The sequence below is a fragment of the Silene latifolia genome, chromosome 7, assembly GCF_048544455.1.
Source record: "Silene latifolia isolate original U9 population chromosome 7, ASM4854445v1, whole genome shotgun sequence".
Classification (NCBI taxonomy): Eukaryota; Viridiplantae; Streptophyta; class Magnoliopsida; order Caryophyllales; family Caryophyllaceae; genus Silene; species Silene latifolia.
Window position 1 is genome coordinate 21,892,282 of NC_133532.1, and position 14,666 is coordinate 21,906,947.

The 14,666-nt window shown below is 37.8% G+C and overlaps 1 protein-coding gene across 1 annotated transcript; it reads right to left on the bottom strand.

Moving 5' to 3' along the window:
* Positions 1–12,877: 12,877 nt before the first annotated feature.
* Positions 12,878–14,282, bottom strand: LOC141589854 (uncharacterized). Its single transcript, XM_074410477.1, has 3 exons — positions 14,127–14,282; positions 13,262–13,750; positions 12,878–13,156 (listed from the first exon to the last, which is right to left on the bottom strand). Exons 1-3 carry the CDS (start codon positions 14,280–14,282, stop codon positions 12,878–12,880), a joined length of 924 nt encoding a protein of 307 aa, XP_074266578.1.
* Between the last annotated feature and the right edge of the window lie 384 nt (positions 14,283–14,666).

The following is a 14,666-nucleotide window of genomic DNA, read 5'->3' on the forward strand; positions in this document are numbered from 1 at the left end:
CAAAATAAAATAAATTGAATTCACCTAAAAAAGCTTTAATTTAAATATCATTTAAATTAATAAAATGAAATCACTTAAAAAAACATTAATTTAAATATCATTTAAATTAATAAAATACTTCATCGACGACGCCCATTCTACATCGTAAAACGAACCCAAATAATGACAATGACAACTAAAGAATACATGTGTCCTATCATCATCGGGTGTTTGTCGGGTTCTCTATAAATTCCAATATCGACGGATACGGGTATCTACACCTACATACCACGCTGATCCCTACACCGTCATCGTCCTTTACTCCTGCGTCTACATTAACTTTCACGAAGCCTCCAGGCGCTCCTTCCCACCACTCCGCACCACTTCGGCTCTCCCCCCTTCCCTCCCTTCTCCCTCGGCTGCCCCTTGGAACCCACATAACCTCCACTCTCTATCTCATCCAAGACGTCACGGCTCCGTTGAATAACTCTCCTCGGGTCCACATCCCTTTCTTCAAAAATGACTTTATTTCGATGTTCCCATAACGCCCAACACCCGACCATAAACTTCCCGAGCTCCATTCTTCCCAAGACCCTACATTTCGCCTCCACCCAATCACGCATCCGTCCCCCCCTCTTCTTCCTCCTCTCTCTCGAGTCCCAGTCCTTCCCACACCCGGTTAGCGACCCAACAATCTCTAAATAAATGAAGACTCGATTCAAAACAGGAATTACATAAAGGACATAAAGAATTCTCACCTCGGACTCGAGAAGCAATGTTCGCACCTGTAGCCAACGCTTCACTACACAGTTGGCAAAAGAACAGCTTGACACGGGGCCACCGGGACCTTCCACAATCGATTCCACAACCATTTCTCCCTTTCCCACTCGGACATATCTGTAACACCCCCACACTCCAAGTGCCTTACCAGGACCACTTAAGGCATATGAATGCTACCATCTCGGTTACCCGAGGCAATGAATATCAAATAAACCATAAAGAAACATACTTTAATAAATAAGTTTAAAGTGACACAAGATCAAATCCCAAACTGATAAAAGAAAATACAGCCGTTCTCAAAAATACTAATCCAAATGAAACAAACTAGTTCATGACACAGCGGAAGACTGTAGTGACTTAGGTGATGACTCCATCCCAGCTATCCCTCGCGTAAGCCATCTCATACCTGCTCAATAACTGCTCACCATTCCCGAATGGATCACCACAGTTTTTAAAACAATAAAACGGGGTCAGTATTGATTACACAAAACAACACAGTTGCAATAAGACAATACTACAATCCAACCCAACCAACCGAACTCCATCACATCACGACACCTGACTACACACTAAAGTGTATAGTCCTGCCAAAATACTCATCACAACAAGTATTCCAAACCGCCAGTGGGGGACCACAACCGTGAAAGAAAAGTAGATCTATAAACTTACATATTCATATATGTTTTAATTTAATTTGTCATAAAATTAATGATTGATCTTATGCATGCAAACATTAAAACAAAATAAGGAAGAAACATTATTCTTACATTGTATTTTCGGTTTATGGGCACAAGAGAGATCACCTTTCTCTCTTGTTCTTGTGCTTTACTTTAATGGAAGAACTAAGATCCAAGTGTAGGATCTCTCCCAAAGCTTAATACCCAAGGCTTACTCTTAATTAAAATTAATATTATAAGAACTAGTACAATATTAATCTTGTAGAAAAATGACCCAAAAATATTATAAAACACTTAATATTTTCGGTTTGAGAGGAGGAAGAAAGAAGTTTTTATTTCTCTTTCTAAAACTCAAAGTTTAGATGAATAATGAATGAATGAATAAAACACAAAACATTTTGTGTATATTAGGTAAAGTAAGAGGAAAAACCAAGTGGTTTTTCCTCTCACAAAACCGGGTGGAAGGGGGGTATGGGAGGGAGCCAATGCATGCACTTGTTCATCTTCACAAGATAAACTAGGGTTGCATGGCTACTAAAGCAAACAATCATTATGTTTACCACTAATTTAAACAAACACAATATTTGCTTAAACCACCCCTTAATTTCGGTACATTTGATAATATGGATTCCATATTATTTTTGTCAATTTGTCAATATGTCACATGTTACATAAATTTGTTATGTATTTTTAACATATTAAAAATCAACGTATTAATAAAAATACGTCATATACAAAAATCGACTTAGTAATTCATAATTACTTGTACCAAAATAATTTATCAATTTATAAATCGCATTTATAATAATTCATTCAAATTTAATTGTTTCTTTAAACATTAATTTCATCTGAGTAATGATACAATTCGATTACTCAGACCGTATCTCATTTTAATCAATTTCAATGTGATACGTAAATTTTACTTCCAAAATCGTCCGTCAATTTTCAAGTAATTTAATTAACTCGTAACATTATACGATTAATTAAATGATCAATTAAGAGTGTTGCCCTATAGGTATGACCTAGGGGATCAACTGATCACCACCGTCGCACGACAGTAATGTCAAACTCTAGTTAGCCAATCATTACCGATATATGTTGACCAGTTGACAGTAAAAATTACTTCCCAATTGTATTCTTTATAATGAGATTTAAACATGTGATCATTATGATCAACAGTCGTGATCGCATTATTGTCGGAGGACACATATTCCAACAATCTCCCACTTGTCCTCGACAAGTGTGCGTCACCAATTCTCTTGTCCTATTACTATCTCCCACTCAATGCAAGGTGTCTTTCAGGTCGTACTTGCAAGTGATCATATCGAGAGTGGTTTCCTCGATCTGGAGAATAACTGATTGACCGGATTTATCTATCATAGATACTTTCCGAGCGTGGCCACGCATTTCCAGTTCATTACTCCTCGAGTGGCCCTGAGATATTGTTATAACCATGACTAGGGGTGGACAATTCATATCGCACTCATTCCATTCAACTAGCCACAGCCATCATAACCCAAAATGTGCCCATTTGACCCCATTTACGAAGGTCGTAGTAACACAAATCAAAGTTAATCTGAAACTGTGCCATCTTAGGTGAATAGTCTTTAGTCAAAAGAATCGACTCATTTGAATACTATAGCAGCTCTCGCCACGACCAGGCTATATAAATTTGCCAGAACTCTATAAGCGGTCATTAGGCCCGACAAAATGTTCCTAATAGTCTGCCTTTGTGATCGACTAGTCATCTCACATGACTCTATGGCACTTGAACTTGCCATCAATCGCATCACACTCTAGTCACTTCGAGACGTCACCTCATACAAGTGACTATGGGCAAATACTATGTTAATCCGTGTTCACTTTAACGGGGTTCAATTGTCTCCACAACCCGTTTGGATGTAACAAAGTATAAGGTGAGTTAATAATAACTCAAATGACAAATGTCGACATCACACTCGGGTAGTCAATATCATATTACAACCTTGTGATGTATATCGTAAGTGTAAACACTTATTGATTGCAATAGAAGTTTAACATGTCATGTGTCCATGTGTTCAAACTTCTTATAATCGCATTTTCCTTTACATTCATGTTCTCTCTCATAGCATGAATCTTACCAAGTACGCATCAAGGTTCCCGACCTTGGTTTCGGTTCTTTAACTTGAAAGAACTTTCTTATTAATTATCACATAACGAACGAATTTGTGATGAATGATATAACTTGTACTGATCAAGTACCCCATCCACACACAATGCACTAGGTATATGTTTTGTAGAGTCTTACAACAATTTGACAAGATGATTAGCCTAGCACTTCTCACAAGTCCTAGCATAGTTAGGAAAGATTAGTTTTGAGTAACTTCTTATTCAACTAAGTATCTTTACAAAACTTCTTATTTCTCTTTCTAGGCTTGAAAGATTTAGGATTCTCATAAATCCTTACATGTGCTCGGATTTTCATTAATATGCGCAACCTCTTGACACATATAAGAGCATTCTGACAAACACCGAAATCGCTCATCGGATTCTACTCGAGAATTCATGACGTTTCTATTGTGGCTTACCAATGAATCATCATGCTCTTATGCATATGATTCACTATTTGGACATGTGCATGATTATTCTAATGGCGGAAACATTAGTAACTTTTAATCATGACATCAACTATATTTAGGTTCAAGGAACGACCATGACTGCTAATAATGGTAATTCCATTTCATTTAGATGAATAACCTATGTTTCTGTTGATTCGATGAGTATCTCCCAACACTTATCCAACATGCCTTGATGTAATTGGATTCATCATAGTCCATTTTCATCCAGAATTGAAAATTCAAATGCTTCTTTATGAAAGAAGGTATTAGCTCGTCATTCTTCAATGAGTGATGAGTTGTAAACATTCAAAGGATGATAGCTCCCACTAAATTCCATGTCTTCACATGACAATTTCCTAACTCCCACTCAATTCTACATATTTCAAAATTGACTTCTCAATCGAAACTTTTCAAGAATTGAAATATAAATTGCATTGCCAAGTTATTAAGATAAAACCATATATGTTCCCATCATATCCTTTCAAAATACCTATTTTGAAGAGGTCTCATCTTAACCTTATGGAAAGAGATTTTAAATCTCTAACACACTTATGTCTAGAACACGTCCTTCGAAAATACCCTTTCGGAAGGAGGTTTAACCATTTCATAATGAGGTTAAGCAATGACATTTGCGTGGTTAAAACTTGGTCATTTGAAGATATCGGTATATCAATCTTTGCAACTCGATCATAACTAGTATGTTACTATGATTCATTTAGGCTCTTAAGTAAATCTCAAGGTTGAAACTATTGGTCAAAATTATCATATAGAACTTAGTCAAAAACTTGTTAAGACTTTACATTAGTCATTCTTCTTCCAAAACTTTCTTTTGGTCTCCTCGTGTAGTTATCTTAAGAATATGTTCTTTCGATTACTTCACTTGGTCTCTTTTGTCATATAGAACTTACTTGAGACCATAGATCTCATCTATTTGGTATACTATGTAAATAGATATACCTTCATTCAAATCATTCTCTCTTTCGTAGATCTTCATTTACACTAATACACAATTTTATCTTGCCTTGTGTGTTGTTGTGTCCTCATTTTTCTCCCACTCTATCTTTAGAATAAATACACTATAGATTTAAAGATAGCATATGAGACACAAATAATGATGTTGAAGTTATAGGAGAACTATCTCATAGATAGACTAATAGTTATTGATTTCGTATGTGTCCTTGGTGATTGACATTCCTTTAAGAGAGTTCATAGACTCAACACCACTTTATAAATGATCATACACAAGCCTTAAACATGTGGACATATAATGAAACCCGTCATTATATTTGTCTATTAGATCACTTTAAGTGAATAATCTTATGTTTCTAAGAGCAAGCATTTAAAGATGAATTTTAGAACAAAAGGATAAAATGATAAAACGGGTGACTTGGGTTGCAAACCAAGTCACCATTATCCAAAATACAACCCATTATCCAAAATACCTTTTCATGTCGAACACGGAAACTTAAGGTTCTAAAATCCAAAACATAATTTAAAATAAGACAATGAAAAGCAAAGCTCCATGAAAGCTATCCCTAGCTTCTTGATGGTTTCTCATGCTTGCTTTTCCTTTCTCTTGTCTTTGCTTGGTGGAGGCCCTATTTACAATATAAAGGGAGATACATTATCACAACTTTGCATCATAATACCATAGTTGAATTAGAAACATAAAAGAAGGATAGTCATTTACCTACTAGAGTAATCTTTCCAGCCTTAATATCACCAAGGTATTTGGAACAATTTCTCTTCCAATGTTCCATACCATTACAATAATGGCATTTATCAAGAGGACCCTTCTTGATTTTTGAAGTGCTAGCTTCACAAGTCTTAGCTTGGTGAATGTGGGAGCTTGCTTCTTGCCCTTCCTCCCATTCTTCTTGAACTTCCCCTTACTCTTAGTGCTTATGTTAAGCACATCCTTGGACGGGTTCACATTTAAGCCCATGTCCCTTTCGGCTTGCACAAGTAACTTGTGCAATTCTTCAAGAGACACATCCTTGCCTTCCATGTTAAAATTCACCCGGAATTGAACATACGCTTTCACTTTGGACAAGGAGTGTAGAATCCTATCTACAATGAGTTCTTTGGGGATTTCAACTTTTTGAATCTTCAATGTCTCGACAAGCTCCATAAGTTTGAGCACATGAGGGCTAACCTTTTGGCCCTCTTTGAAGTCGAGATCAAAGAATGCCGCGGCCGCCTCATATTGGACGATCCGCGGAGTTTGTGAAAACATTGTCACAAGCTTGGAGTAAATCTCATTAGCATTGCCCATTTTAAAGGTTCTCCTTTGGAGGTCCGCCTCCATCGCAAATATCAAGACATTTTTCATTGCGGCGGACTCCTTTTGGTAAGCCTCATATGCTTCCCTAGTGGCGGCGGTCGACCTAGTAGTAGGCTCGGGTGGAGAGGCCTCGGTAAGGTAACGAAGCTTGTCGTCACTTTGGGCGGCTAATATGAGTTGGGCATCCCAATCGGAGAAATTTGACCCATTCTTTTCAAGTTTACATCGATCCATGAAGGATCGGAGCCATGATGAACTAGCGAGAGGCGTGGCGTTAGGGGTTGGTGTTGCCATTTGTTATGAGAAAAAGAAGTGGTCTACAAAACAAAATAGAAGGAGTAAAACAAATGTCGTTTTAATAATAATACTCGTAAAAATGTATGATTTAAACAAGTTTTATGCTTTTTTCTAGTGACCTCTACCCAACTAGATAAATGATTCCAAGACCCAAATTCATATCAACTTAGGCACGGGGTAGCCGATGAAACCTTTATCAATATAACTCGGTGGATTAACCTTTTAATCGATTCTACTTTTAGAACTCTTGGTCGATAAAATTACTCTAATGTTTATCTATAGCCCAAAACACATCAACAAGGGCACGGGGTATCCGATGAAACCCTTATCAATAACGTTTGTTGAGTTCAATCCAAATTTCGAATAAATGTGTCCATTATCCAAACCCACATTAACTTAGGCATGGGGTAGCCGATGAAACCCTCATCAACATGAATTCGGTGGATTATACATTTATCACCCACTTCCCCTACGTAACAAGGTTTGTACCCCGGGGTAGCCGAGTGCACTCCCTCGCGAAATAGGTTTTCATGGTTTCTACTATTTGGTAAGGCTATGTCTCAATTGATTGTTTTAGCGAGAGGTCATGTCAATTTATTATCTATCACGTTTTAAGTGAACTAAAGCGGTGAACTACGATAATTTTAATTGACACGGTCGATTAACTCGATAAAGATGACAATGCATGTTTTAGTTATGACGATTTAGCGATGCATGTGACATAAAATAAAATGCAAGCATAAAAATAAATAAATCCTAGTATGGCCTTTCCTAAAATAGAAAAACTATTTAACTATTACATATTCGGAAACCAACTCCATTGGTCCCTTGAACTTCGGTTGTGGCACGCATCTCGAGGTAACACCGTCTTTATGTATCGCCATTCTTGAAGAAATCCGTCTTTGGGAACTCCGGAATGAATAAAATTACATAATAAATTACATAATTTCCTATTATACATATGTAACTAAAATAAAATAAATCTATTAAATTACAAAACGGTGATACGAGATCACAATAAAATTACAACCGAATCGATATTCCCATACATTTCGGGAAATACCAATTAAAATCTAAGGCCATACTAAGTAAAATTACATAATTCAAAAATTACATAAATTAAAATTATGACAATCATAAAGAAAAATGCAGCATTATAATATGTATGAACATGCTCAATTTTATGCTAAATCGCCTTTAATTAGTCAATATCGTATATTACTCGGTTTTTACGGATTTGCGTGATTTCAACATTTTATAATCACAAAAATTACATAAATTCATATTTATGCATAAGTTAATTACCCTAACCTCTTAGGACTCAAAATTTAGTCTTCACTAATAATTTGACCATAATTAACTCATATTTATAAAATTGTTCATTAATGGACTAAAAATTACAAAAATAAGCTATAAACTTCAAATAAATCATAAAATTTCAAATAAATTCAAAATTTGAAATTTAAACTCATGAACATTCTGGAAAAATACCATGACACTCATAATGTTCAAAAACTTAGGTTAAAAATTTCGAAATTTTTCCGGAAAAATAATGTTGCGGTTTATCGGTTTTAACTAAAATAATCATAAAAATATGGGAAAAATTATATACATTAACTTTTCAATTTTAGATCTGAAAAAGATAATAAAATGCAACATTTGACGTTTTTCCTTAGTCATAGATTATGTTTTATTAATTTTTCACTAATAATGTCACTATTTATGCTATTTTTCTTCAAAAATCCATAAATCATGCAAAAAGACTTCACTATAGCCCATTATTTTACACACACTTTTTAAAATTGCATGTGACAACATACTAAATTCCTATGACCAGATTCGAAATTTATCTCATATTAACCTATTTTTCACCTAAATCCGAATTTAATAATGAAAAATCCATTTTTCGAGCATAACAAGTCCAAAAATTATGAAAATTTACAGGTTATCTCAAAATAATATATGTGACAATATATCCAAAAATCACTAGAAAATTCGAAGTATAGCTAATTTTAGACCAAAAATGATATTTTTACTCATAAAATCACATTTAAATGCCATTATTGTATTATATGAACAATAAAAATCCGTAAATTTAACCAAAATATCCTAAAAAATTTTAGGACCAGAAATTTTAACATGCATGAATTAATTTCGTGATATATCATAATAACACAAATTTTACAAGTTTTATATGTTAATCTTTATAACTCGGAAAAACTTTTAACCGATTTGCATGCAAACAACCATGGCTCATGATACCGATTGAAGGAAAAGTAGATCTATAAACTTACATATTCATATATGTTTTAATTTAATTTGTCATAAAATTAATGATTGATCTTATGCATGCAAACATTAAAACAAAATAAGGAAGAAACATTATTCTTACATTGTATTTTCGGTTTATGGGCACAAGAGAGATCACCTTTCTCTCTTGTTCTTGTGCTTTCCTTTAATGGAAGAACTAAGATCCAAGTGTAGGATCTCTCCCAAAGCTTAATACCCAAGGCTTACTCTTAATTAAAATTAATATTATAAGAACTAGTACAATATTAATCTTGTAGAAAAATGACCCAAAAATATTATAAAACACTTAATATTTTCGGTTTGAGAGGAGGAAGAAGGAAGTTTTTATTTCTCTTTCTAAAACTCAAAGTTTAGATGAATAATGAATGAATGAATAAAACACAAAACATTTTGTGTATATTAGGTAAAGTAAGAGGAAAAACCAAGTGGTTTTTCCTCTCACAAAACCGGGTGGAAGGGGGGTATGGGAGGGAGCCAATGCATGCACTTGTTTATCTTCACAAGATAAACTAGGGTTGCATGGCTACTAAAGCAAACAATCATTATGTTTACCACTAATTTAAACAAACACAATATTTGCTTAAACCACCCCTTAATTTCGGTACATTTGATAATATGGATTCCATATTATTTTTGTCAATTTGTCAATATGTCACATGTTACATAAATTTGTTATGTATTTTTAACATATTAAAAATCAACGTATTAATAAAAATACGTCATATACAAAAATCGACTTAGTAATTCATAATTACTTGTACCAAAATAATTTATCAATTTATAAATCGCATTTATAATAATTCATTCAAATTTAATTGTTTCTTTAAACATTAATTTCATCTGAGTAATGATACAATTCGATTACTCGGATCAGTATCTCATTTTAATCAATTTCAATGTGATACGTAAATTTTACTTCAAAAACGTCCGTCAATTTTCAAGTAATTTAATTAACTCGTAACATTATACGATTAATTAAATGATCAATTAAGAGTGTTGCCCTATAGGTATGACCTAGGGGATCAACTGATCACCACCGTCGCACGACAGTAATGTCAAACTCTAGTCAGCCAATCATTAACGATATATGTTGACCAGTTGACAGTTAAAATTACTTCCCAATTGTATTCTTTATAATGAGATTTAAACATGTGATCATTATGATCAACAGTCGTGATCGCATTATTGTCGGAGGACACATATTCCAACAAACCGTTCCCACCTAAGCCCCGCTCATCTCATCCGAGCGATAAACCCAAGTTCCTAAATGTGCACATCCCTTCTTTGGCGGGTTCCACAGAAGGCGAATCAAGGGCGTGAAGCCACTCCCGCAAGTGACTCCACTCAGTCGAGGACGCACCTCGCAAACCACAAATAATTATACAACAACCGCATACAACTAACAATCACCAATTCCAAATCCGATAAGATATAAACCAACAACAACGATTAAACATCAACAAAGCCATGTAATTAATACTGAGTAGGGAAACCCTACCTGGAATAGCAATCACACAACCGTCACACCAGCTAATCAATACCGTTCTTCTACGAATCCTCCTCCTATAACACACATTCAAATAATTACTACCTAATCATCATAATACACCCAATTCTCCCAATTCTACCCAATTAGGGTTTAAACAAACTTATCAAAACGTTATAAAAATTATACAAGAAGCTTACCCTCGACACAACGATCACAACGGCGTAAAGAACGAGACAATCCGACGATCCTAGCCTTGGGATTTGTTAACAATGCGATGGATGCGAATTACGTAACTCTTATTCTTTTCTTTGAAAGGTTTTAGAAGGTTAAAAAGTGATTAAGCAAAGTGACGGAAGCCCTTTTATATTAATCTCGCATTATTAACAAAACCCGGCTAAACAACCCGTAAGACACACTTACTCGATCGAGTAGGTGACTTACTCGATCGAGTGCCCCTTACTCGATCGAGTGTCACACTTACACGATCGAGTACCCATCAGGTTAGCTACTGTTTTGCGTAAAAAGATACTTACTCGACTGAGTAAGTCCTACTCGATAGAGTACCCATAGATATAGAAAACCGTAGTATTACAATATCACCATAATCGACTGATGACATAGCACCTGCAAGTAAACGGTATGCCGTCCGCACTGAGTAAAGACCGTCACGCTCCGCCTCCCAGTACCACAAGTCCCGTGGCCTATTTTCGCCAAGCCGGATGTTTCCAATTCGCACCCTTTCGAAAGGAAGGAAGGTCACTGCCAAAATATTATGATTCCAGCCCCTCCCATCTTCACTCAAAAGATCCGACACTCTCATATCCTCCTGCCCATGATGACACGCTAAAAGGACTCGCCCCGATTGTGTGCCCGAGATCCAGGCATCCCTCCAAACACTCGTGTCGAGCCCATCACCAATGCGACGCCTCAACCTTTATTCCAGCACCTTCCTCGCCTCGACAATACCTCGCCAAGTATAGCTAGGATTATGCCCCAAATTTGTCGATAGAAAAGTGTTATTCGGGTAATATTTCGCTCACATCATTTATGCCCATAAACTCTCCGGATCCTTCACAAACCTCCATGTTTGTTTCCCCAGTAAAGCAAGGTTAAAGAGCTTGAAATCGTGAAACCCCATTCCTCCTACACACTTCGGCTGACACTTCTTCCTCCAAGCAACCCAAGAAATACCTTTCTTTCCCTCTTCATGATTCTACCAGAAACGAGACACAATTGATCTAAGCTCGTCGCAAAAGTTCGCCGGAATTTTAAACACACTCATCACATAGGTAGAGGGTGAATTGGCTACCGCCTTTATAAGGACCTCCTTACTCGCTCTAGACAACATTTTCCCGCGCCAACCATTCAGTCTTTTGCTAAGCTTTTCACGAATCATATCTGTTAGCCCCTTCTTCGATCTACCCACCACAATAGGTAGCCCTAGGTACCTCAATTACTCATCAACCTCGACAATGCCCAATCTAGTCGCCAAGTTACTCCTCTTGTTTCGTGGTACTCCCTTGCTAAAAGAGATAGTGGTCTTGTCTAAGTTTACCAGCTGACTCGACGCATTTTTATATCGCCTTAGAATATTGTTAATCACATCAGCCTCACCCTCCATAGCTCTAGCGAAAAAAATATTGTCATCAGCAAACAAAAGATGAGAGACAAAAGGTGCACCAACCGAAACCCACACTCCATGTAGAACACCCTCCTCCACCGCCCGTCGCATGACATTAGATAAATATTCCCCATAGAGAATGAATAAGTAAGGTGATAATGGGTCTCCTTGTCGCAAACCCCTTGACGGCCTAAATTCCCGTGATGGAGTCCCATTAATTAAGACCGAGAATGACACCATTGTAACACACTCCATCACTCTATCAATCCAAGCTCGGTCGAAACCCATCGTGTCCATTACCTGCTCCAAAAACGTCCATTCGACTATGTCATAGGCCTTGGCCATATCAAGTTTGATGGCCATATGTCCCTCGGAGGATTTCGAATTTTTCATGTAATGAAAAATTTCGAAAGCAATTAAAACATTATCAAAAATGATTCTACCCGGTGTAAAGGCACTCTGATTCACGAACACAATCTCACCCAGAAAAAGTTTCAGCCTATTATCAAGCACTTTGGACACCAACTTGTAGGCCACATTAGAAAGACCGCTCGGTCGGAAATCTCGAATTTTATCTGGTGCTTTGTTTTTAGGAATTAGGACAATATTTGTCTTGTTGATGTCTCGTGGTGATCTCTCTCCTCGCAAGATAGCAAGGACTGCAGCCACTACTTCCGACCCAACAATGTCCCAATAAGATTGATAAAATAGCCCGTTCATTCCATCCGGTCCCGGAGCTTTCAAAGGATGCATTTGGTTTAATGCCTCGACAATCTCCTCCTCCCCATAATCTCGCCATAAAACCGTGTTCATGTCAGCCGAAACTCGATCCCTCAACCCGTGTTAAACGTCATCAAAATCAGTCGGGTTTGATGATGCGAATAAACCTTGGAAGTAGTCATTAGCCACGCCTGAAATAGCTTCCTCATTTGAGTGTACAATCCCATTATCATCAACAAGGTTAGCAATACAATTCTTCCTTTTCCGATCACCAGCTCGTGAATGAAAGAAAGAAGTATTTCTGTCACCATCTTTAAGCCACAGTGCCCTAGACCGTTGTCGCCAGTACTGCTCCTCTTTTTTCCTCAAACTCGCCAGTTTCGCAACCAACTTCTTTCTCTTCTTCACATTTTACTCACTACGGTCCCCCTCATTTAGCTGTGCTAACCTCCTCATCTTTCGCTCCATATCTTTGCCAATTTTATTGATATTAGTCTTCTTTCATGCCCTAAGCTCACTCGCACAAGCCTGCAACATAGCCACCAAGTCGCCTCTTCCTCTATTGAAACCCCGCTCAACAACTTCCCCACGACCCTCATCCTCGGTCCAAATCTGCTCAAAACGAATTTGACGACGCTTAACTCCCTCTAACTCCCTTATATTAAGGACAAGCTTTAGTGGAGAATGGTCTGACCACGCGCGATCAAGGTAGAACAATTTGGCAAAAGGAAACAAGTCTAACCAAGGCCCCGCACACATGGCTCTATCAATCATACTCTGTCTGTTAGCGTCCCTGGATTGCCCATTATCAAAAGAAAAGTTATATCCTTCCCAAGAGACATCCCGAAGCCCACACTCATCAACCGCTGCTTTGAAATTGTTCATATGCCATTGAGGTCGACTCCCCACTTTCATCTCAGTGGAAAACAAAATTTCATTAAAATCTCCAATACACACCCATGGCAAAGAAGATTGCCTCTTAAGAACTCGTAACAGCTCCCAAGACAAGTGCCGATCAGATACAACAGGCCAACCATAAAAACCGGTTAGTCTCCTCTCCCCCCTTTGATAGTGAAATCCGTATGATGGACCGAAGCCGACATGAAAACGCAATCCATCTCCTTCCTCGACAGAAAAGCTAAACTTCTCAACCTCCCTACACTATCCACTTCCATCCCATAATAGCCATCCAACTTCTCCCTCACCCTTCTCATTTCACGACCACTAAGTTTCGTTTCACATAAAAATAAAATGGTCAGGGCATCCCTCCGTACAAGATCACGGAGCGCAGAAACCGTGTCGGGGTTGCCCAAGCCTCGACAGTTAAGACTTAAGATATTCATTGGGCTCGACAGGGTTGATCACCATCAACCTCCGCCTCAGATATTAAGACGCCCCCGTCTAGTATCAACTTCAACCTCTTTAGCCCCTCCCCATCATCATTATCCTCCCTCCGACGCTTTCCAGTGCTCCCCTCCAAACTGCCCGACGTCAGCTCTGGTGCGCTCCTCCCAGCCAGTTCCTCCATCGTCATTCTCCTCCAATTCTTCCCTTTATAAGCAGCCCCCTCCCTTTCCCTGCCCTCATCCAAACACTCCTCCAGTCCAGCAGACCCCCCCCTCTTCCTCTATATCCATCCCGCACCCTCCTCCTATTTCTATAGAAAAATCCATCAACTGACTATCCCTTCCGCTTTCTGGAACACTCACTTCCCCTCCTTTCTCCCTCCCCCTCCCGTCACCATACTTCTGCCCAACAACCCCACCATGTTCCTTCTGTCCTTCTCCCCCACCCTTCCTCTTCCCTCCCCATCTTTTCCAACCACCTTCCCGCTACTGTCTTTATGAAGCCCTGTCAAGTTGTCCGCACAAGCTTTCTTATTACATAAATTAAGAGCAATAGCCTGTAGTTT